The sequence below is a fragment of the Acanthisitta chloris genome, unplaced genomic scaffold, assembly GCF_000695815.1.
Source record: "Acanthisitta chloris isolate BGI_N310 unplaced genomic scaffold, ASM69581v1 scaffold12808, whole genome shotgun sequence".
NCBI classification, from domain to species: domain Eukaryota; kingdom Metazoa; phylum Chordata; class Aves; order Passeriformes; family Acanthisittidae; genus Acanthisitta; species Acanthisitta chloris.
This window is the reverse complement of record NW_008688840.1, coordinates 30,579-52,148: the sequence shown is the minus strand read 5'-3', so window position 1 is coordinate 52,148 and position 21,570 is coordinate 30,579. Positions and strand designations below refer to the sequence as shown.

At 44.2% G+C, this 21,570-nt stretch overlaps 1 protein-coding gene across 1 annotated transcript in view; it reads right to left on the bottom strand.

Moving 5' to 3' along the window:
- Positions 1 to 21,570, bottom strand: part of LOC103808421 (vacuolar protein sorting-associated protein 13D-like) — a gene marked incomplete at its 5' end in the record, with an annotated part of 58,426 nt that overhangs the window by 8,497 nt on the left and 28,359 nt on the right. Inside the window, 2 exons of the mRNA XM_009081202.1 lie at positions 10,922 to 11,117; positions 13,022 to 13,154. Of these exons, the coding sequence (XP_009079450.1) occupies positions 10,922 to 11,117; positions 13,022 to 13,154 (329 nt within the window). The remainder of the gene's footprint in view (positions 1 to 10,921; positions 11,118 to 13,021; positions 13,155 to 21,570) is intronic.

Below are 21,570 nucleotides of genomic sequence, written 5' to 3'. Positions count from 1 at the left end.
TCTAACCTCTTTCAATTGGTACCCATTGCCCTTGTCCTGTCACTGCAGTTCCTAACACAGATCCCTCTGCAGCTTCCCTGGAGCCCCTTTAGCTCCTGCAGGTTGCTCTGAGGTCTCCACACAACCTTCTCTTCTCCAGGCTGAACAGCCCCAACTCCCTCAACCTGAACAGTAACTAACAATAACAACCTAAGAACAGTAACTGTTACTCATCTCTCAGGGCCTTTTGGACCTACAAATTTCCCTGTGGTGTACCCAGATTGCCTCGACAAAAACATGGAATAATAAAATTCAGAAGGCATCAAATTTTGTATATCAGCAGATGCTGCTCTGCTAAAACAAACCATCCCCCTTTTAAAATGATTTAGAAATGATTTACAAATTTACATCTTTCAGTTTCCTCAGTATCACGCCCAGAAAGCTATTCACAATGAAACAACTTCAGCAAATGCAGCAACTTTTCCTGACAGAAAAACCAACAAGGACAAACCCCACGCTCAACACAGTAACCACCAAACCTTTCATCTAGAATGTGCATCTGGGGAATTTCTCATCTGTGTCCTCTGGGTAAGAGAAGAGCACAGGCAACTACAGATCAGTCCAAAAACCCAACCTGAGCATGGACACCCGAAATCCTGCACAAACAGCAGCTCTAAGTGCAAGGAGATGCAATTCTGGCACCTGAAGGGAGTGTTCAGTGGTCCAGGCTGCTCACAGAGACTGTACCTGCTGCACCACCTGCCACCCAAACCCTGAGCTCACCCCACAGCCATGGGCACCCTCCAAGGCATCCCCTGCCCCAGGGCTCCCCCCACACTCTCTAGGAATCATTTTCTCCACCCAGGCCCAGTTCTTGCTGCCAAAACTTCCAGCAACTGTCACCACCATGTCAAATCCACAGAGGTGTGTTCCAGCCTCACTACCTCATCATCCAGCCCAGTAAGCACTAACTGGTTCTGGTACAGCTCCAGTTCTGTCAGTGTTTCCCTTGTAAACTCCTTTTTTAGGTTTGCATAAATTTACTGACAAAAGCTGCTCTGGGCTGTACAGCCTCCCTGGGCAACCTGTGCCGGTGTCTCACCACCCTCACAGGGAAAAAACTTCTTCCTAATATCTAATCTCAATTTCCCTCTTTCAATTCATCCCCATTGCAATCTGTATTTGCTGTGTCTGAGGACATTGAATGCCTTGGGCCTAATTTCAGGACAACCTGTGGCAATCTAGATTCCCTGTTCCCTGGCAGGTAACGTTGTATTTCAGAGGATCAGTACAGTTGCCTCCTGTCCTGTGCTGGAATTTTGGGCAGCAGTTCCCAACAGGCAGAGCATTGCCTGATCCCAGAGATCCAGCTCAGCTCTGCCGTGGGATTCATTCACTGCTTCCAACACAGATGCTGCTAAGGTGTGTTAAAATGCACACAACGGTGCAGCCAGTGGAGTGTTGGATTTGGCATCAGAATGTCTCAGTTAGATGCAGGAATGTGTAAAATCATGAGCCAGACAGCTCCCTGCTGACTGCAGATCTGAGGAAGCTTATATGCACCGTTTATTCCAGCAAGCGCATGGAATATATTGTGCTTGTTAAATGTGCTCCCAAAATGCTAGTTTCAGGCAGAAACATGCAAATAAATGGTGCCTAGGGTTAAAACCTCCCACTTACAGTCAAATCCCTCCTCTTTGGAGGGATCTCCCAGCTCAGATGCTGCAGACCTTTAGCTGACCCAACATGCCTTTAGGAGAATATAGTGTGCTGCAGGAGCAACTGTTTATCACGGAGGCTGTTCCTGCCAGTTTCTTGGAGATGGAGCTCTTCTCCCTTTTCCCTTTTCTTTTGTACACCAGATCGACATAAAATTGAGAACTATTCCCTGAGTTTATGATTGTACATAACCTCATCAAGGCTCCAAGTTCAAAAGGAAGTGAGAAGAGATTAATTAAGGCACATGGCTTAATTATTGCATATCCAGAATCTGCATAAGGTGTGTGTGCCCTTGCATTCCAGACAACTGCCTGGCACTGACAGCAGCCACACTGTGGCATCAGCCTCTGGCACTTGCCCCATCTCTGCCTTAACAGCTGTGCAGCAAACACACTCCAGGTACTTTGACAGCACCAAGCTTAACAAGTTGACAAAACCTAACTCTGCCATCTCAGCTTCTGATTTCTCCCCAGGTTCCTCCTGTACTGATACAGAATCATAGAATCAACCAGGCTGGAAAAGACCTCAAAGATCATCAAGTCCAACCCTACCGTAGTCACTAGACCGTGGCACTAAGTGCCACATCCAGTCTCATCACAGACTGGATCACAGGGATGTTGTCACCCTAAAGTTTCCTGTCTCACAAATGTGTTGGGAAAATGCTCCCATTTACCTCCTGACTCAGTGGAAAAGATTCTTAGCAGGGATTTCCTATCTGAAAACAGGAGCTGAACATGCCTTAGTGCAGATTCATGTGCCCAAGGCCATAACATAGCTGTGCCTCAAGGCACTGTGTTGCTGGCACTTCAAATGTTCAATCTCTGCTGCCAGGCAGGGTCTGTGACAGATGGAGCATCAGCCTTATGTCTGTGCTCATGGAATCATGGAATGGTTTGGGTTGGAAGGGACCTTAAAGCTCAGCTCATTCCACCCCCTGCCATGGGCAGGGACACCTTCCACTAGCCCAGGTTACTCCAAGCCACATCCAACTTGGCCTGGAACACTTCCAGAGATGAGGAACCACATTTACAATGGACCCATCACACCCATCCATGCTGGCCAAGCAATGCCCAAATGTACTAACTGCAAAGATGGTCACTTTACGGTGAGCATGAAATACTTTGACCTAACAGAAATGCTTCCACATTGTACTCCCACCTTTCTGGGAAGAACAAACCAAGGGCTCTGCCCAGCAGCAGGACATTCCCTGCTAGGTGTGCCTGAAATACTGTGTGAAACCATCTCTGGTGACTGGATGTGTTTTCTCATCAGACCCTCATCTCTGGTGACTGGATGTGTTTTCTCTTCAGACCCTCCTTTATATACTTCTCAGTTCCTACAACTGGGACTACAAGAGGCACAGCAAAGTCCTCTAGCACAACCTTCGCCCACCAAAAAGCTCCTTGCAAAGTTTGTTTTGATTTTTGAAAGTTCACAGTTGCAAGAACAATTCAAGATCAACTGGCTGTGCTTACAAAACTGATAAAAGAGCATTCCACATGTTAACAGCAACATTAGGTGAAAAAATTATCTATAAAAATACCAGCCACATGCTAAATGAGGTGACATCAAGGCAATAAATAGCTCCATCTGTATGAAAGAGTTTGCAGAACAACCCAGAAGACGTCTCTGAACAAAAAAATAACTGGCTAAAGTAATGCTGGAAAAAACAGTGGGTTGGATTCTTTTTTTTTTTTTTTTTGGTTGAGAGAAAAAAACCCCAAAGATCAGTTTTACATATTTTTCTCCAATCACTTTATAAATCTGCTGCCCATTAGAAATCAGACACACATGTATGTTCTCCGAGCCCCGAAAGTCCAAGGTTTACATTTTGAACAGCGAAGCTCCTATTTCTGAATGGCAGCAGTGTATATTACAGGCAGTGTGAGAGGGTTAAACAGGACAGCCTCGACTCTTTATAAACTTTTGCCCTCTGGATATGTACTCATTGGCTGCTGTACAAGACTCGAGCTGTATTACACGCCTTAACGATATGGTTCAACTGTCGGTCAGGCTCGGGGCCTGGCGCTGGGCCAGACCGCAATCAATGGGCCACAAACCTCCCCCTTTCAGATCATCACGAAGGCTCATATTATCTCCTTTTTGTCGTGCTGGTTAAATTTATGGAGCAGAACCCCGAAGCTGCATTCCTTGGCCCACGTGGGCCTCCCTTTGTTTGGTACTGTAAGCGAGCGTGCTTTGGAGGATTGCGGGGTTGTTAGTTCAGGCACTGACTGTTTGCTCATGACTGAAATGAAAAGAGTTCAGTGGAAGGGCAAAAGGACAGCACAAGTGTAAAACCCCATCCCAGCAGGCCCTGGGCTCCCATCTCCGGACTGGGATTGAGCACAACGCGTTAATGACAAAGGGAAAGGTCTGTCTAGTCCCAGGTAAACAGCACCTGAGCCTGCACCTTGCCCTGAGCTCTCTGGCTTTGCAGTAAGCCTGTAATTGCTACAGAAAGATGAACCTCAGCTAAGCTGGCTTAAAACACTGCTTAGAAGTGGTATTAGTTCTAAAGCAATGCTGTGTCTCTTCGCTGGAGAATCAAACCTGTCAGTGCCGACGGCACTACCTGAGCAACCACAGGGTTTGGTGTTTCCACCACCTGAAACATGTGGAGGAACCTCAGAGAACCTGATGCCTTGAATTTATGCTTGGGAGGATGTAGCAAGGAGTTCTAGGAAGACACAAACTGCTTGGAAAGACAGTATGGAGAGAGGATTTTCATTCTGTCTAGAATGGGCATTTCCTACATCTTTATACTTGGTCTAAGGATGGAAAAATTCCACCTCTGGGTATGCTCAGACACTCTCTGCTCAAAGCTTTATTACTGTGGGAATTAAAGGGAACTTCTTGGTACCAAGGACATAAAGAAACCTAAGGCAAAAATTACCAGGAGTGAAGGCAAATGGAAAGACAACTTGAAAGACTATTCCAAATCCACATAAGAGAAATAAATACATACACAGAAAACCCCAAGGACTCTCACTGGCTGTGCAGGTAACAGAATGTGCCTATGAACTTTCTTCAGCACAAAATATCCACGCTCACCTTCAGCACTATTAAGATGAGTAAAACATTCCCAGGAAGCTGCCCCAGACCTGTTGTACCAGACTTCACCCCTTTGGCACCAGCAGCAGCTGTTTCAGGCCCTGAGGTCACACAGTCCCTGCCCTGGTGAACAGCTCCTGCCATTTGTGCTTTAGAAATAAGTAAATAAACAAATCCTATACTCCTATTGCACTACACCAGTTTCATCTTTCCTGTTACTTTTATGAACTGAAAATACTAGAAAGAAGGCCAAAAGCCATTCCAAAACCCCACAGAATGTGTTTGAAATGTTTTTCAGTCCTGGGGCTCAATCCTGGCGGGTTTGCTGCAGCCTGATGGGCTGTCCTGGTACATTCCAGCAGACACTGCTGGTTTGAATAAAGCTTTTGTTCCTTCCTGGGGCGCAGACGCTCCCAACTTAGCCCACCTCGTTCTGAGCAAGCACATTTGTGAATGGAAACTGCAGACACTCCATGGCCCAGTCTTTGATGACATCTTAGTTGGTTCTGCTGATGCTAATGCATGAATAGAACTTTTTTCCTTTTTTAAAGACTCTCAAATTTTATTCTAGGAGACACCACTGCAGCCCAGTTAAATCTCAGCTCTCTGGAATTGTTTCCACCCGAGACAAGTGTTACATAGAATACACCAAGGCAGCAGCAGCCTTTAGCAGATCACAGCATGATCTAAAAACCCCATGAATGCCAGAAAACAGGAAAAATGCAACGCAGTAAAAGGTGTTCCTTTTACTTTTCGGCCTTGGAGTCCCAAAGCTTCAGCTGGAATAGAAGACAATTAGACAGGATATTTCTGTGTAAGTATTTCCCCAGGACATAAAAGTTTCTCCCTGTCTGGCTGCATTCCTTTGAGTTAACAGCTAGATGCTGTGAAGTGGGCACACGGACTAAGAATTCCACTTTGTGAAGCAAATGCTTCATGTCACGTAAAGTTTAAGTAGTAGAAGAAATCTGTGGTAAATCCAACAAAGGATTTATCAGCTCTTTGCAGGACGAAGTTCATAATTGCTTCTATTTCTGATGGACTACACCAGGCCAACGTGACAGTGCCTTGGATTTAACCAAACTGGAAAACATTAGTCACTTACCACAAACTTAGCTGTAACTTACCCTTAGTTGTAGCTTACCAAGGTAAATATTTTGGGTTTGTGGACACCCCCACTCTGCATTCACTCATCCCTTTGACATTATTTGTTGCTAAGAATGAATGGTCAACCAAAGTTTCACATTTTATGCTTGGCTAACCCTTCAGCACTGCTCACTTCAATGCTTTCCACTTGCACTCATCTGTCCTCCCCTCACAACATTCCCTTCCAGTGCTCTGTGCCTTGAAAGCATCCAGGGTATCTTTCTGCCCTCAGATGTCAGGTTAAACACTAATGTTTTAGTGAAAAATCCTTCCTGCTCACAGAATCGATGCTGGGATTTAGAGTGACAGCCCCACAAACCTCCCTTCCCATGCCAACAGATGTCACCACCAGTGACTGCACAGTGTCTTTAAACCAAGTTTTTGGTCACTTAATACAGTCTGTCATGGCAAAGCCAAAAGGCTTCAACAAAAAAGTTACACAAGTCTTAACGGAAGGTTGAGCCCTCCCTGTTGGAATTCAAACCACCTACAGCTTCTTGTAGGGTGCACAAAACCCCATGGGCACAGTGTGAGGGAGCTGTCATCAACAGCCTCAGCAGCTTAAACCCTGAGCTTCAAAAAGTGTCTTTTTACAGACAGGTAAAGGAGTTGCTCTGGGGTTTTCCTACCTCAGACCCTGCTACTCCAAGCCTGGCTCGTAACCTTCAGAGGCCAATCAATGCAACATATGTAAAGTGTAAGACCTCTGTGATTAAACATTGCCTCACACAAGCCCATAATTGCCTTTTTTTTTTCCCCTTCCTAAAACCTACTACTACATAAAAACATTCCTACAGAACAGATGTGAAAGGAAACACATCTATATAATATTAATGAAGGATTATGTGGCTGCTGTAGGTCCAAACACTGTGGGTTTTCCTTCCAAACAGTTAAACTGAGTCAAATTCAACAAAGGGGACAACCACCACCAACTGCAGGCACTGAGTATTCCCAATATAAATGGTCTCTAGTACTGCAGCACCCAGGAATAGCCTCCTGGGAACATTACCCAGACATGCAATGGGGATTTGCTTTGGTTTTACAGCAGGTACCAACTGCACTCAACCCCCTAAAAAGCAAAAGGAAAGGGAATGTGTCCATGAGGAGTTTGGATTCTCCAAATCATCTGAACTTTGGCTGGGCACAAGCAATGGACAATGTGTTGCTCTGGAAATTGTCACATTTTTATACATGAGGCTCTAGAATATTAGACTCTGCAATAAAATTAAAGCAAACTTAATGTCTGAAAGGTTCAGTCAACTGCTTGAATTCCTTTCATAGAGCTTTAAGGGGAAGTCAACTTTCCCCTTAGGAAGAGTGAGGATGCAAAGCAATCTTGACAGGATTCCACTCCCAGGCAAATACAATCACCACCTGAGACTTCTCTGACAAAAAGCCTTACTAGTTGTACTTGATGTACAGCATGAGACATTTCTGACACTGCTCTCTGATCTGAGTAAAACCAAGAAAAAAACCCCAAAACATTCTTACAGAGCTGTAGGAAAGAAAACCAGTTAGGACTACAAGCCAGAAGTGTCTCATGGCAGTAGGAAACACTCCTTGAACAGGCAGAAGGAACAGAGAACTGCTCTGTGTCCATTCTAAAGGGCAGTTTTGTTTATTTAGAAACTATTTTAGCTGTTAGATGGTGAGTTACTGTCTATTTCTAGTTAAGACACTAAAATAGGTGTGTTTTCAGAGGAAAATGGAGTGCTGAGCTCAAGTGAGCCACACTGAAGAAGAAACAAGGCTGCAGTTTGGGGAACTTTCCCCACAAGGAAAATCATGTTCACTTACACTACAAACAAGAGCAGACACTTCCAGAACAGTGTCAGGATCTCCAGATACACAGTTACCAGTGATAAAATAAAACCTAACAGAAGAATACTGAGCAGGTGAGGCAGCTCTCAGAAAATCATTACAGCATGGAAGTTTCCACTGAGGTGCTGCAAGAGTGTAGACATCAACCCAAGGCTTGCTTAACTTCAAGGGTGTAGTGATGTAAAACTGCATTTGGAGGACAAATTAAGAGGTGTTTAAAACTCCAGTGAGGACAGTGAAGTACTAAAGGACCTGAAGAGGCCAGAAATATGGCAGGAAATTAAATGGGATTCAACCTACAAAATTGCAACCTGGTTCATCTGGGGAAAAATAATCTGGCACACAAATATTAAATGACAAGGAGATATCTGCAAAGCAGTGAAATAAAACAAAACAGAAAAACCCTCTTGGGGGAGAACAGCAAGCAGAAAACTGGCTCTCAGTATGCAATGTGATATGGCAGTAAAACCAGCCAGCAGAGTTCTGGATGGCTTGAGGAGCACAGCTTGTCTTGGAGCAGGGCACGCTGGGCCCTGTTCACACCACACCGAGGGGAACCTGCACACAGGGCATTCCAAAGCAGCTCCACAAGAGCACTGCAACGATCTGCACAGCTAATGACAGAAGAATGTAAACCCATAAAATGCAGTTTGACAGTGACTGAGGACAGGAGGTTGGGCTGATGCTGAGGAAAAGCTCCTGGCTGCAGCTGTGCAAAGGGTGCAGAGAGTGAGATGGACAAACCTGCTTGAAGAAACACATTATCAGGAAGATCTCCCATCCCACTGGGAAACAGAAGAGAGAGGATATGAAGAAAATCACATTGCTCAAGTGATTCACTGATTAGACTGATAAATATATTTTCTCTCCAAGATTCTCCTTAAGATTCTAGGAAAATCTTAGGAAGGGCTTATCAGGAGCATAACATCATCTCCTTCACCAGAGTTGCAGCCCATACACAAACTGATATTAGTGCAAAGACTCTTAAGGTCAGATCTAGATCAAGATCAGGATGGAATTTGGGACACATACAGAGGGTAAAGTCCAAGCAATATTTGTCTGTGAAACCTGAGAACCTTGAGGATATGCTCATGGCAGTTCTTTGGCTGAGCTGGTGCTCCATACAATCAGGTACATATTTCCTACTTCTCAGTGCCACTGTCAACTCTGAACTCAATCACAGCTAACAGAGATGGATGCACAAAGACAAAATCCACTTCAAATCACTTGCTGTTGACTTTGTCTCCCACTCTGCATCTTCACTGCCCATCTCTGAGTGATGAAATGGTGAGCAAAGGAACAACTAGCACAGGCTGCTGCTTTCCAGGGAAGGACATAAAAGAATCAAATATTTACATAACAATTTTCTGTGACCATTAATGGCTTCTCAATCTCAAGCTATTCTTCCCAAACACAGCCTAGTTCACAGGCAGAATTCACCAGAACTGGGGAGGTCATGGAGTTATCTCCTTACTTTTGGGTTTCACATTGGGACTATCTGAAAAAGAACACAAACCCTTGCAGCAACAGTCCAAGAATAATCTTCAACTTGCATTGACCTGGCAGAAGCCTGAGAGAAAGCCATAAAGAGCAGTTTCCTGCACTACTTGTTAGGTTAGACACACATCTAAATATAAATGTTCTCTACTTCTGCTGCACTAGGATGTAAACCACGTTCCTAGGTGAGAGCTTTCCAAGCCTATCTAGAGACAGAACAGCTTTCCTGTTCTGCACTGGTCTTTAAGACTTTTGGCAGTATATGACAAATATGGAAATAATCAGGACTCTTGTATGTGACACCAGAGTACTTGGAACACACAGAACCCACTCAATAAAGGCATCAAGTCACTGACATCAACTGTTTATAAATGAGATGTGTGCTGCATTGTCAACAACTGCTCTTTGCTCTCCTCTGCATCGACATTTAGGAGTACTAAGGCAGTTTTCTTCATAAATAACAAGCATAATAAAGTACATGATTAGATAACAAGTTAACAAGATTAGCCTTTAAAAAATCTAGCCTAAAAGTCAGATTTAAGGAAATGTTTTCTTGGCCTTTAAACCCAACACCTTTGGAACTGTCCCCACTGTCTGTGGCTCAGCCATCCCAGCCTGGCTCCATGTTCCCAGCACATGGTTTGTGCCAGCCAAGGGAGTCCCAGTGCAAATCAATACATTCTGAAGCCAAACCAGACTCATGTCCACACAGCCTGATCCCAAGCTACAGAGTGTTCTATTCCATTCAGTAACTTTGCTGGAATTAGAGCATGTCTTTCAGGAAAGCCAACAACCTCAATTAAAATTCTTCATCCCACTCAAACCTGATCCCAATGGTTAAAGTCAAGCAGCTGAAATTCAGAGCTTTTTTTTTTTTTAAGCCAACCACGTAATTAGAGAATTGCAAGGGGGAAAATAATTTACAGTTACATATCCTTTGCTATTTAAATGCAAGTGCAATGAAGTGGCTGACTCAGCTCTGCAGCAGCAGCAGAACATGCACAACACTCCGTCAGGGTAAGGTCAAATGGCTCTCACCACCCTCAGGAACTCAGTCCTCAAGGGTTCAAAACTACACTGGAGAGCAGTTGTTGCCATACAGACATATCCATCAGGGTGAGCTGCTTTGGTGTGCTGAGCTTGGAAGAGCCTTCAGAGCCCAGCAAGCTCCAGCAGAACACTCCACTGGAGCCAGCAGCTTGGGTTTGGAACGTTGTATTCCTCTGATTCCAAACCACACATACTTGAACAGTTACAAATGCTGGGGGGGTGGTGGTGGTGGTATAGAGCAGGCTAAAAAATGGACAAACCCTTTGTTGTGTGGCTTTTTTTAACCCCCCAAAAGAACAATTTGGTTGGTTCACTATATAAAAATCCCCTTACCCAACACAAGATGAATGCAAGGTTGTTTATGGGGGGAGGTGGTGTTTTTGGTGGGGTTTTTCCCTCACTTACATTATCTACATATTCTCAAGTACATTTGTTTAACTATAAAATGTCTGATCAGATTTTGCAGGTTGGAGAGCTGCAATAATTGAGGAACCTTGAGAAAAGCTGGAGGAAACATCACCAATAACAGCTCATGGTGACTTCCATTAAATTACTGTTGCTTTGCTGAAGAAAAGACAATCAGATCAGAAACTACAGCAGGGATTAAGACATATTTTTACAATAATATTGAGCAGAAACACCGAGTGTCACTGACCTGGGGCCGCTCAGGGTCGCGGTGTCCCTCACTGCCTGTGCCGTTTCCGACGCAAAATCCAGTGCTCCTGCCACAGGTTTGGTGACTGTGCCCACCAGCCCCTTCCCCAGGCCAGATATGAAACCACTGACTCCTCCTTCTGTTTTCACACCTTCCACTGTTGAGGTTATGACACTTGTCAATCCTCCAATGATACCTGCAAAGACAAGAATAGCAAAAAGGACACAGTTATTGCCTCTGAACACCACAGAACCTCATCCCAGCCAGTGCTGCCTGCATGATTTACTGTCCTTTTAACACAAGAACTGTTTCAAACCCAGTTCCAACAGTCAGGAACTTCATACTCTGTGTCTGTAGCAAACACATGCACATGTACAGACCATAACATCTCACAAAGATTTAATTCATTACTAAGTATGTGTACTTTAAAATATTTCTGTACTGGTTTATTTCCAGCTATATTTACTCAAATGTCCTCACCTACTGCACAAGTGAAGTGGTTACTTAGGATGTGACAAAATTCTACCACCTCAGACGCTGATATAATTTGAGACAGAAAATAGCAAAGTGCATTTCTCCACTGGAACAGCTCAATAATTTTAAACTGGCACGTTGAGTGTTCTTAAAGCCACTTGAAGTGACCCTGTGGTGCTGCCATCAGATGCTTCTGTGCACATTTCCCTTCCTGAGAACCTGAATGCCCTGAGAAATCAAGAACCTACTGAGGTGTCAAAAGACCTGGAGCAGTTCATACTGTCTGAGAACACACTTTACAGATTCCTCATCTCTACTGTGGTTAGAATATCACAGTTTTTAGTGCCCTGGCCCAAGCTTTCAGCAGCTTGGAGCTCCTATAAGGTCTGCAACTGAAGCACAGACCAGGCAACACCTCAACTTCTAAACTCAAGAAGTACAAAGTATTAAATCCTTCCTCTTGAGTAACTATAGTTTATGGTTGAATCCGGTCTGTTGAAATGTAGGAATTAACAGTTCTTTTCCTTTCTTCAAAAAACTGAATGGGAATTATTTGAAAATGCCACAGAATTAGGACTAGAACAGTCATGTTAATTACTGCATAATACAACACAGTGAACTGCTTTTATAATGGACTTTTCAGCAAAGACTGACATATTTTGGGTTTCCTGGGCTTCTCCCAATATAATTTATAGCAGACTGTACAGCACACTGGTGTGAGAGGAACTTCTCATGATCCATTTCAAACCCACAGTGTCTTTGACTGACCAAAGCACAGAAAAGCTCCTGTTTTAGCGAAAGCCACATCAGCTTTGCACAGGCTGCAACAGCTACACCAAGAGAATAACATTTAAACAAACTGAGTCAAGATGATGCAAAATATAAATATTTGATTTAAACTTGGCTTGTATTGATTTAACCTTCTTCAACAGATAAATCATGAACTAAATTGATGTGAGATTCTGGCCAAATGAGGACTAGTCCACTGCCTTTTACACAAATTCATGTCTCTAGTTCTTAGTAGACTGGAAAAAAACACAAACCACAAAATAACCCAACTGGTGAATAGAATCATAGAATAGAATAGAATCAAGCAGGGTGGGAAAGACCTCCAAGATCATCAAGTCCAACCCTACCATGGTTACTACTAGACCATGGCACAAAGTGCCACATCCAGTCTCAGCTTGAAAACCTCCAGGGATGCTGAATCCACCACCTCCCTGGGCAGCACATTCCAATGCCTCACGACTCTCTCTGTAAAAAATATCTTCCTAATAGCCAACCTAACCCTCCCCTGGCACAGCTTGAGTCTGTGCCCTCTTGTCCTGCTGCTGGTTGCCTGGGAAAAGAGACCAACCCCCACCTGACTCCAACCTCCTGTCAGGGAGTTGCAGAGGGTGAGAAGGTCTCCCCTAAATGTTACTTTAAACTGATGTACTGATTCCAAGGAAACTCAGGTTTCTGGAACTGAAAGCAAACATGAGAGCACTCAAATTCAAACATAAAGACTCTGCTGGCTCCGCTGCCCTGGCTTCAGATCCCACCCAGCAGGGACCCCCACTGCTCTCTGCCACCTGATCACTCCTTTTAGGAGAGAAATGAGTTAAAATTGCAGCTAAGGGTTACCATGAGCGAGTCCATGGATTCCAGCCACAAGATGCTCTCCACTGGTTGCCGCGTGGTATCGGATGTATTCCCGTTCCGTCTGATGTCTGTTGTCCATGGTCTTTCCCAACCCATCCGACAAGGTCCCAGCAAACTGTAAGAGAAGGACCTTTCCATTATTTCCAAGAGAAAAAAAGCTGTTTCTTGTAAGTAGATCCAGTGAAGAAACTTCCTAGACCCTAGTTGTGAAGGACACATTTATACAACTCATTTTGTTACCCATCCACAGTCTCTCCACGTGTTTTGCCACAAAGAAAGCTCTGAAGTACATCACCCTTTGAAACTGAACTCCTGAGATGACAGTCACAAACCAAGGAGGTGCCCAACTGCAGTGGTCAAGCCAAAACAAACCCAGACTATGAAGGATGCACCAAAAGCAAAGCCAGTGACCCAAGTGCAACCTTTTGAACCCTCACAGGAATGTTATTTAGATACAAAGCTTTCCTTCTGCAAAGATATGTGAAAAGCTTCAAGGCAAATATGCCTGTCAGGAAACTAAAACATTTGCAAGAGTGAATTAAATTCTTTTTGGTAACAGTGTAGAAATGGCTGTTGTGGAAGGATGTGGGAGCCAGGCCAGGCTCACTGCAGCTCCCTGACAGACAGTTGTGCTGAGGAGCACCCACAGGTACCACACACTGCCACCAAAAGCCCAGGGGGAACCCTGAACACGTGTGGTTGTGGAACATTCTGGCTCCTTACACTTACCTTTACCATCGTGGGGGAAGACTTGAGACATGCTCACAGATAACAGAGAACATCTACATCCAAACAGAGTTTGTTCTGAGAGCTCTGACCATGGCTGTGTATGAGTCAATGAAAAAGCAGCAAATAAAAATGACCTATGTGATCTGTTGACCTCTGGTTTGATGAAATCAGAGCGAAAGCAGAAGCTTGGTGAAAGGAAGGAGGCAAGAAAAGGAGACAGAAAACCTGAAACCTTGCTTCATAACCAGGATATTATTACAGCAAGGAACTCCTAACAAGAATTTTCCTGGAATAACTGGGCTTTTTTGATTATGTGCAGTTGGTCACCTCCTGTACCTCTCTCAGCTACCATCAGCATTCTCACAGTGTCTCCCTTCAATAAATGAACAAACTCCATCCTCTCTGCCCTCACCTGTCCCCAGACTAGGGCTGGGGAACATACCAGGTGCCACAGGAAAGCCAAAGATCCTCGAGGGCTGTAGCAGTGGTGAAGTCACCACTGTCCTGCAAGATCACAGCTCCTCCACAAGTACTTCATTGTTTCACAGCAGTGTAAGGATGTGCCCTTCCCAGTGCTCACCTGAGCTTTGCTGCATGGACCATCTCCTCTGCACCCCAAGAGCTGTGGTAAAACCCCTGTGTGGGTCAGGTGTGCACAAGGGGACAACTAAAACCTGGTGTGAAATGCTAACTCACTGAAGATTATAAAGAACTAGACAGAGAGTTAATGTATGTGCCTGATCCCATGACAAATTTCCCCTCCTTTGCCTGTCATTTCTTCCAAGGTTGTGTTTCTTTTTCACTAATGACATAATGTCCCAATTTGAGCTCCTCTCCAGCTCAAAGACAAACCAGCCTAGTGGCTCCAGTTATCTAAACAAGTAGACCTTAACAGGGACAAAAATTAAATCCCATGACCCTTCTTGGGACTTGATCATATGGACACTAAACAGAACGTAGTGATCAGTGACTCAATTACTTTTGACCTCGCTGTGAACTTAATGTAGATGTTATTCCTTTTCAAATTAGCCTAGAAATACAAACCTGAAGCTCTCTATGAACAGTGTTTAGGGTTAGTTGGTTTGTTTCCTGGAGAAATACTTTGTTTCAGAGGATTAAAGTTGCTATAAAAACCAAAAGGCTCAATAGGCCTTCAAAATTCAAACCTCGTTACGGAATCTGTCAAGGCCTGAAAATGACTTTTCAAGAACACATTTTGGTAGTTGCATTAATGCATGACTGGACAATGAGCCAGCAAGAATAAATCAATTTATGAATAGTGATCAGAATTGGTAATCTCTCCTTACAGCTCTGCCCCTTGCACATACACTGACCAGCTCCACCACTGCTGCTTTCCCGGGGAACACAATCCAGTCTCTCTTCAGATTTCCCTTCCTCTGTGAAGCAGAATCTGATATCTAATCATCAATAACAATTCTGGTTTAGCAAATAGACAGAATGTTAATATAATCGTGTATTATTCTCTTAGTAAGGAGAAAAAAGGCAAAAATCCCATGCACATAGTTTAAAAGTCAAACTCTCCATTAGCTGTAAACCCAAAGTTAAACAGGGACAGTTTTGTTTGTGTTACTCAGAAAACAGCACTGAATTACAGCTGCAAATAGAACAATTTACAGATTTTAATGTACCAAATGTACCAGGAAATGTTTCCATTTCGCCCTGACTCAGGTGACAAAATCTAAACTCAACACACATTAGCCACAAAACATGAACTTCATGTTGAATTACTTTTTGACACAGCTCCTCCTCCTCCCTCCCTGGGACTGTTTGTTTTCTGGCCTCATTTAACAAAGACTGAAGCCAAACTTTTGTTGCCATCTGTACCATTTGTACCCAAACCAAGGGGTTACCTCAGTTAGCACACGTGAATGAATCCCTTTCTGAGCCATTTCCAGCTGGGACCACAGCAACCCTTCCCTGCTCTGGGGACCAGAGTGTAACGTGAGCAAGTTTGGAAATTGGAGGTGAAATGCCAGGGAAGATAAAACAAAGAGACATTTCACAGGCATCAGCAAGTCATGTTAAGGTCTGCTGGGCAAGGGAGCAACTCTCCACTGCTGCTGGGAGGTTTAGACTTTGTCTGCCATAAAGATCCAGACTGTGGTGTCAGCGTTCTCCTGCTTCATGAGCTGAGCCTCACCTATGTCATCTCACATTACCCACTGCAGGTAATACCACCTGAGTGCAATAACTGATCAGAAATTTTAAACCATCTTTTTCTGCACACATCAAACACTTTCCCTGAAACGGTTTCTGAAGCAAACAGGGTTGTAGCTACCTATAGCAAAGGGAAAAATTAAAGATTTCTGACACAAAAAACCCAACCAGACAAACACCTGTACAACACCTTCTGCCCAGTCTGTGTACATTATAACCACTGGATTAAAAGTTCCTCAGCAGTGGCAAATTAATTCAGGATCAGAAACTTGAGCAAGCATCAGAAATTTAAGCAGTTTAAGTCCAGCTTAAACTCTGAAGGGAGATGTGAACAAGTCAAAGCACAAAAGCAGACTTGTCTCTTACTTTTAGATACCTCCCTTCCGGACATGCAATCTTAGCTGCTGAGGTTGAGGTATTAAAACTCTTGGAAGAGCAGAGATGGTGCCTGATGGAGCTGTTACACAGCAAATAGCCTCCAGATAAACAGAGGTGACACCAAAAGTGTGACCAACCCTTGTCCTCCTCAGCTTTTGTTAATAAGGTGTGACCTGATAACTTCAAAGCCTACTCAAGACCACCTAAATGCCAACAAAACTAAACACAACAGTCTGTGGAATAAACATGAAACTAATCAAGGGACTTCTAAAACCCATCCCCCACTGCTCTACCCTAATTTTCATAATGAGTTCTTTGTCTTATTGCTGATGGAAAAAAGAAATTAGTCACTTGGTCTTTTATCTCTGCATTTTCCCCATTTCAAATATCCTTTGCCTTGCAAGAGAACTGCAACACAAACCATCAGTCTCAGCTAAATGAAGTTACCTGCTTCCAAAGCAAAGGGCACCAGGGGGTACTGAACAAAGCCAGGCTGCAGGAGGAACATGTAGGAACTGGGTATTCCACGTGGCATCTCCAAACAGAGCAAAGGAGGAGTCTTCCAGACTACTCATCTGACATTTCAGGTACTGAAAGTATTTCAACTCATCATCCACATGCACTGTTCAAGGCTTTGCCTTATCCCTTCTGCCTGGAGAGGAGGAGAACCCCTCCAAAAAGCCCCAGGCAGCTGAGCAGGCAGTCTGTCATCTGTCTCCTCTGACCCTTTCAGTCTCAGAAGCAGATGGTACTTCATGTATTTCCTCTCTACAGAGGGACACTGACCATTTCTTCCATGTCTATACCCTAAATACACTTGGATCTTGGGTTTCCATCTCACATTGGTTCATGTTTGAAGTGAAGATACCACGTGGTAACACACAGCCCCACTGCACTTAAGGTTACATGGGCTAACATAACCTGATCCTCCTGAGGAGAGTGAAATACAATGACATCTCCCTCCAAATCCCAGGACATTATAGAATCATAGAATCAACTGGGTTGGAAAAGACCTCCAAGATCATCAAGTCCAACCCTACTGTGGTCACTAGACCATGGCACTAAGTGCCACATCCAGTCTCAGCTTGAAAACCTCCAGGGATGGTGAATCCACCACCTCCCTGGGCAGCACATTCCAATGCCTGAGCACTCTCTCCAGAAAAAATCTCTTCCTAATAGCCAACCTAACCCTCCCCTGGCAGAGCTTGAGTCTGTGCCCTCTTGTCCTGCTGCTGGTTGCCTGGGAGAAGAGACCAACCCCCACCTGACTCCAATCTCCTGGCAGAGAGTTGCAGAGGGTGAGAAGGTCTCCCCTGAGCCTCCTCTGCTCCAGGCTGAACACCCCCAGCTCCCTCAGCCTCTCCTCATATCCTGCTGTGCACAGTGTCTTTGGAAGAGCATGTAAATCACCCTCAGCACTTCTCAGTTACTGAAGATATTAGCACACTTTGCCACCCTGGGGCACATAGGCCTCAGCCTCCCCCTCTGTACACTCAACTTAATCAATGACTCATCATTTCTTGGTTTACATTTAGTGTCACCAATCCATATTAAACATCTACCACAGTCTGCAAAAGCAGATTAAACAGTATCTGCACAAGCAACTAATCTCTCATATTTTGGGTTATTTGCTGTATTTTTCTTTCTAAAGGCCCAACTTTTGTCATAAAACCTTTTTGCACTGACTCTGTATCCCTTGCTGTTTCAAGCATTAGTAGAAAAACAAAAACAGACTATACAGTGTTTGTGAACTAAAGCTGATGCCAAACAAGAAAGGCTTTTGGGGCACAAGAAGAATTCAAAGCAAATGAAAACTCAGCTTTGGACTGCTTGTTCCCTCTAAGCCAGATGCATGAAGCACACAGCATGGAAATAAGGTTTAAGTAATCTTTTAAAGTCTTTTTAAGCTCTTGGCACTGCCTGGTTCTCTAAGGACATCCCAAAAGGATAAATACACAATTATGACTCGAGTCCAAACATTCCATTGTAATTCTAGCATCAGAGAATGGTACATTTACAAATATTATTGACTGAGCAGAGCAGAACATTCCAAGATGGAATGTGTAAGGGAGAAAGTGATGAAATTAAATATAGATCAGTTACAACTTCTGTGCAAACCTCACAATGAACTGCATTTCAACCAGAAATCACAGAGCTTAGTCAGTTCTCTGCCTTGCAGAACTCACTTAGAAAGGAGTTCAGTGCCTCATGGTGACTTGCCTTGCAGCAACAGCATGAAAATCATTTTTATTTCCTACAACTCTGCAACCTGTTCAAGGTGTTTTAGCAGAAGAATTTTTACACTGACTTCTGACAGCAAAATACAACAGTTCAAAATGAAACATTGATTTGGCTATAGGGAGGCAAAAATCTTCACAGTGTACATGTTCTAGGCTAAGGAGACACAGACACATGCTGCTGGAGTTTGTGTTTAGAAAGAAGTTTCAGAGCAGTTAGCCATCCTCAAATCTTGCTGCTATTCTCTGGGGAGTGGAGAAAGGAAAAAGCTATGCAGTATTCTTGGATACACACAAGGACTGGGTGCAGTGGGACAGATAAAGTTGTCTAGTAAACTCTGCAGCCTAAGTTTCCTTGCTGCCATGTCTCAGGATTGATATTTAATACCTTTCTGTGACTGACCATAAAAATAACCTTTAGAGCAGCTTCTCTGCATATCAGTACATGCATGTTATGGAATGGGAGCACTGTGTGTTTAATTTTAGAATGGACACCAGTAAGCAGATAAACATCAGAGCTTCCTCCTCTCCTAGCACTGTGGCCAATGGGGAGTTATACTGGGACTAAAAGGTGAAATGCTTTAAGTACTTGAAAGAATAGCAGGTGTTTATTTGTCAGATTTCAAAGTGAACACAATCAAGCAGGTTGACCTCCAAGAGCATCAAGTCCAACCCTACCGTGGTCACTAGACCATGGCAGTAAGTGCCACATCCAGTCTCAGCTTAAAAACCTCCAGGGATGGTGAATCCACCACCTCCCTGGGCAGCACATTCCAATGCCTGAGCACTCTCTCCAGAAAAAATCTCTTCCTAATAGCCAACCTAACCCTCCCCTGGCACAGCTTGAGTCTGTGCCCTCTTGTCCTGCTGCTGGTTGCCTGGGAGAAGAGACCAATCCCCACCTGACTCCAACCTCCTGTCAGGGAGTTGCAGAGGGTGATGAGGTCTCCCCTGAGCCTCCTCTTCTCCAGGCTGAACACCCCCACCTCCCTCAGCCTCTCCTCATGGCACTTGTGCTCCAGTCCCTTCACCAGCCTCGTTGCTGTTCCACAAAATACTTTTGCCATGGCTTTGGTCAGTCTCTTCAGAATTACTGGGGCTATTTTAGCTGGAAAGTTTGTGAATCCTGTTAAAATTTATATGCTGTAGACTTTTCCCCTTTCCTCTACACATCGATACATAACAGGTCAACTCTTCAATCCAATCCTAAGCAGAAAGGACAGTTCAGGCTGAGCCCCAAACACATTTCTCCCCCAGCTAAACCTTGCAGAGAGCACCATGCCACGGCACTATGAATAGCACCGACACACTCTCAATTTAGAAAGCACCAAATCAGCAAAAAGCCAGAATAATCAGCCTCTCGTTTTCAGAGCAACACAAACTTTGACCCTCTCCAAATTACTGACAACCACGAGGAGCCGACGGCTCTTCCCACTGAACAAACATGTTCCTTGAGATTCCCAGCAGCATTCCCCACCCCTCTCCATGTCATATGCCCAAAGTAAAGGAGCTTTAATTAGCTCACAGCCCATCGTTAGCCCAGCTCCCTAATGCATCCTGACAGGGGTGTGTTGGCAGTCATGGGCAGCTCTGGTGATTAGCCATCCCGGGGAGTTCTGCTCTTCCCAGCCCTCGGATGCCTCTGGAGTTGGGTCTCTTCCCTGCGGGACCTCCTGGGAAGCAGCAGCAGCAGGTGCCCGCTGGCAATAGTCTTGTGTTACAGGGCTGAGTGAGTGATCCCTGCAGGACCCGCCGGCTGTTTTCACAGACACAGAAGGCAGTCAAAAGTCCACAGCATGAACTTGGAATGACCCCAATTGCAGAGTCACTGGCGGGTTCATCTGGAGGACAACTGCGCTTTATTAAACAACTAATACTCTTAACAGATAATTCCCCTCCCCCCAGACTTAACTCTTTAAGGGCTTCCTGTTTTGTTTATTTTCTTGGGGAATGGAATTATTTGCCCTCCCTCACTTCTTCACTGAAAACCTGAGGAAAGGCTGAAGAGATCCAGTGCCTTGAGTTAATACACAGCAACAAATTGCTCAGAGGGGGCAGATGAGGTTTGTTTTTTAACATCACCTTCACCACCTCCTTTGATGTTTGTTTCCAAGGGCATTTCCATCCTTACTAATCCCAGCAGTCACTTCCCAGCCACTTTCATTTTTTCCCATGGTCATCTATGACCACCCTGAGATCCAAAGCAGCTCCTGTTTATAAACTCACAGGTTTGCCATGTTCTACTGGATTTTTGAAAGAAACACAAGCATCTTAATTCCACCTACCACCATGTGTGTGTGGAAATGGTGAACAGCTCTGTAAGGGCTAACACATTCAGATTCATCTCTTGGTACACCTTGGCCACCCTCCATGGACATAAACCCACTGTTTTCCCTCCAAGTATACACAGCCAAGGAATTTCCAGTTTAAGTCTGTACTTGTTAACATTTTCTATGCTACAACACAGCTTTAAGCACACAGCAGGGAGGTGCAATCTTTTGTCAAAACTGAACTCATTCATTTCAAACCCACACCCCATTTTTTCTCCTTCAGCCACTAATGATGATATATGGGATGGATGTGCCTGTCCTCATGACATGCTAACCACTCAAAACCTGCAGGTTAGGATCAAAATTCATTTCATCTCTATGATAAATGCTTATTTCCAGTTTCTGATTTGGCAGAACTTTGCATACCTCGTTTTAAATTCCTCTTTTCTCACTTCATTCTCCAGTGAGTCAGCAAAACAGGAACATTGCATTTTATTGTGCACAAACATCAGCTGGTAAAACCTTCCCAAACAGAGCTCTAGAGCAGGTGTAAAAATTAAAGCTCTCTAATCCCTCTTATTTTTAATTGTCAAAGGGTCACCTGTAGATTCCCCTTCCCCTGTTTGCAGCTGCAGAACTGCTGCAGGTTTCTCATCATCAACTGAGGAATTTCTCCTGGAAAAAGCTCATTCAAAGCTGCCACCAATGTGTCAGTTTGATCGTGAATGGGCAACACTTA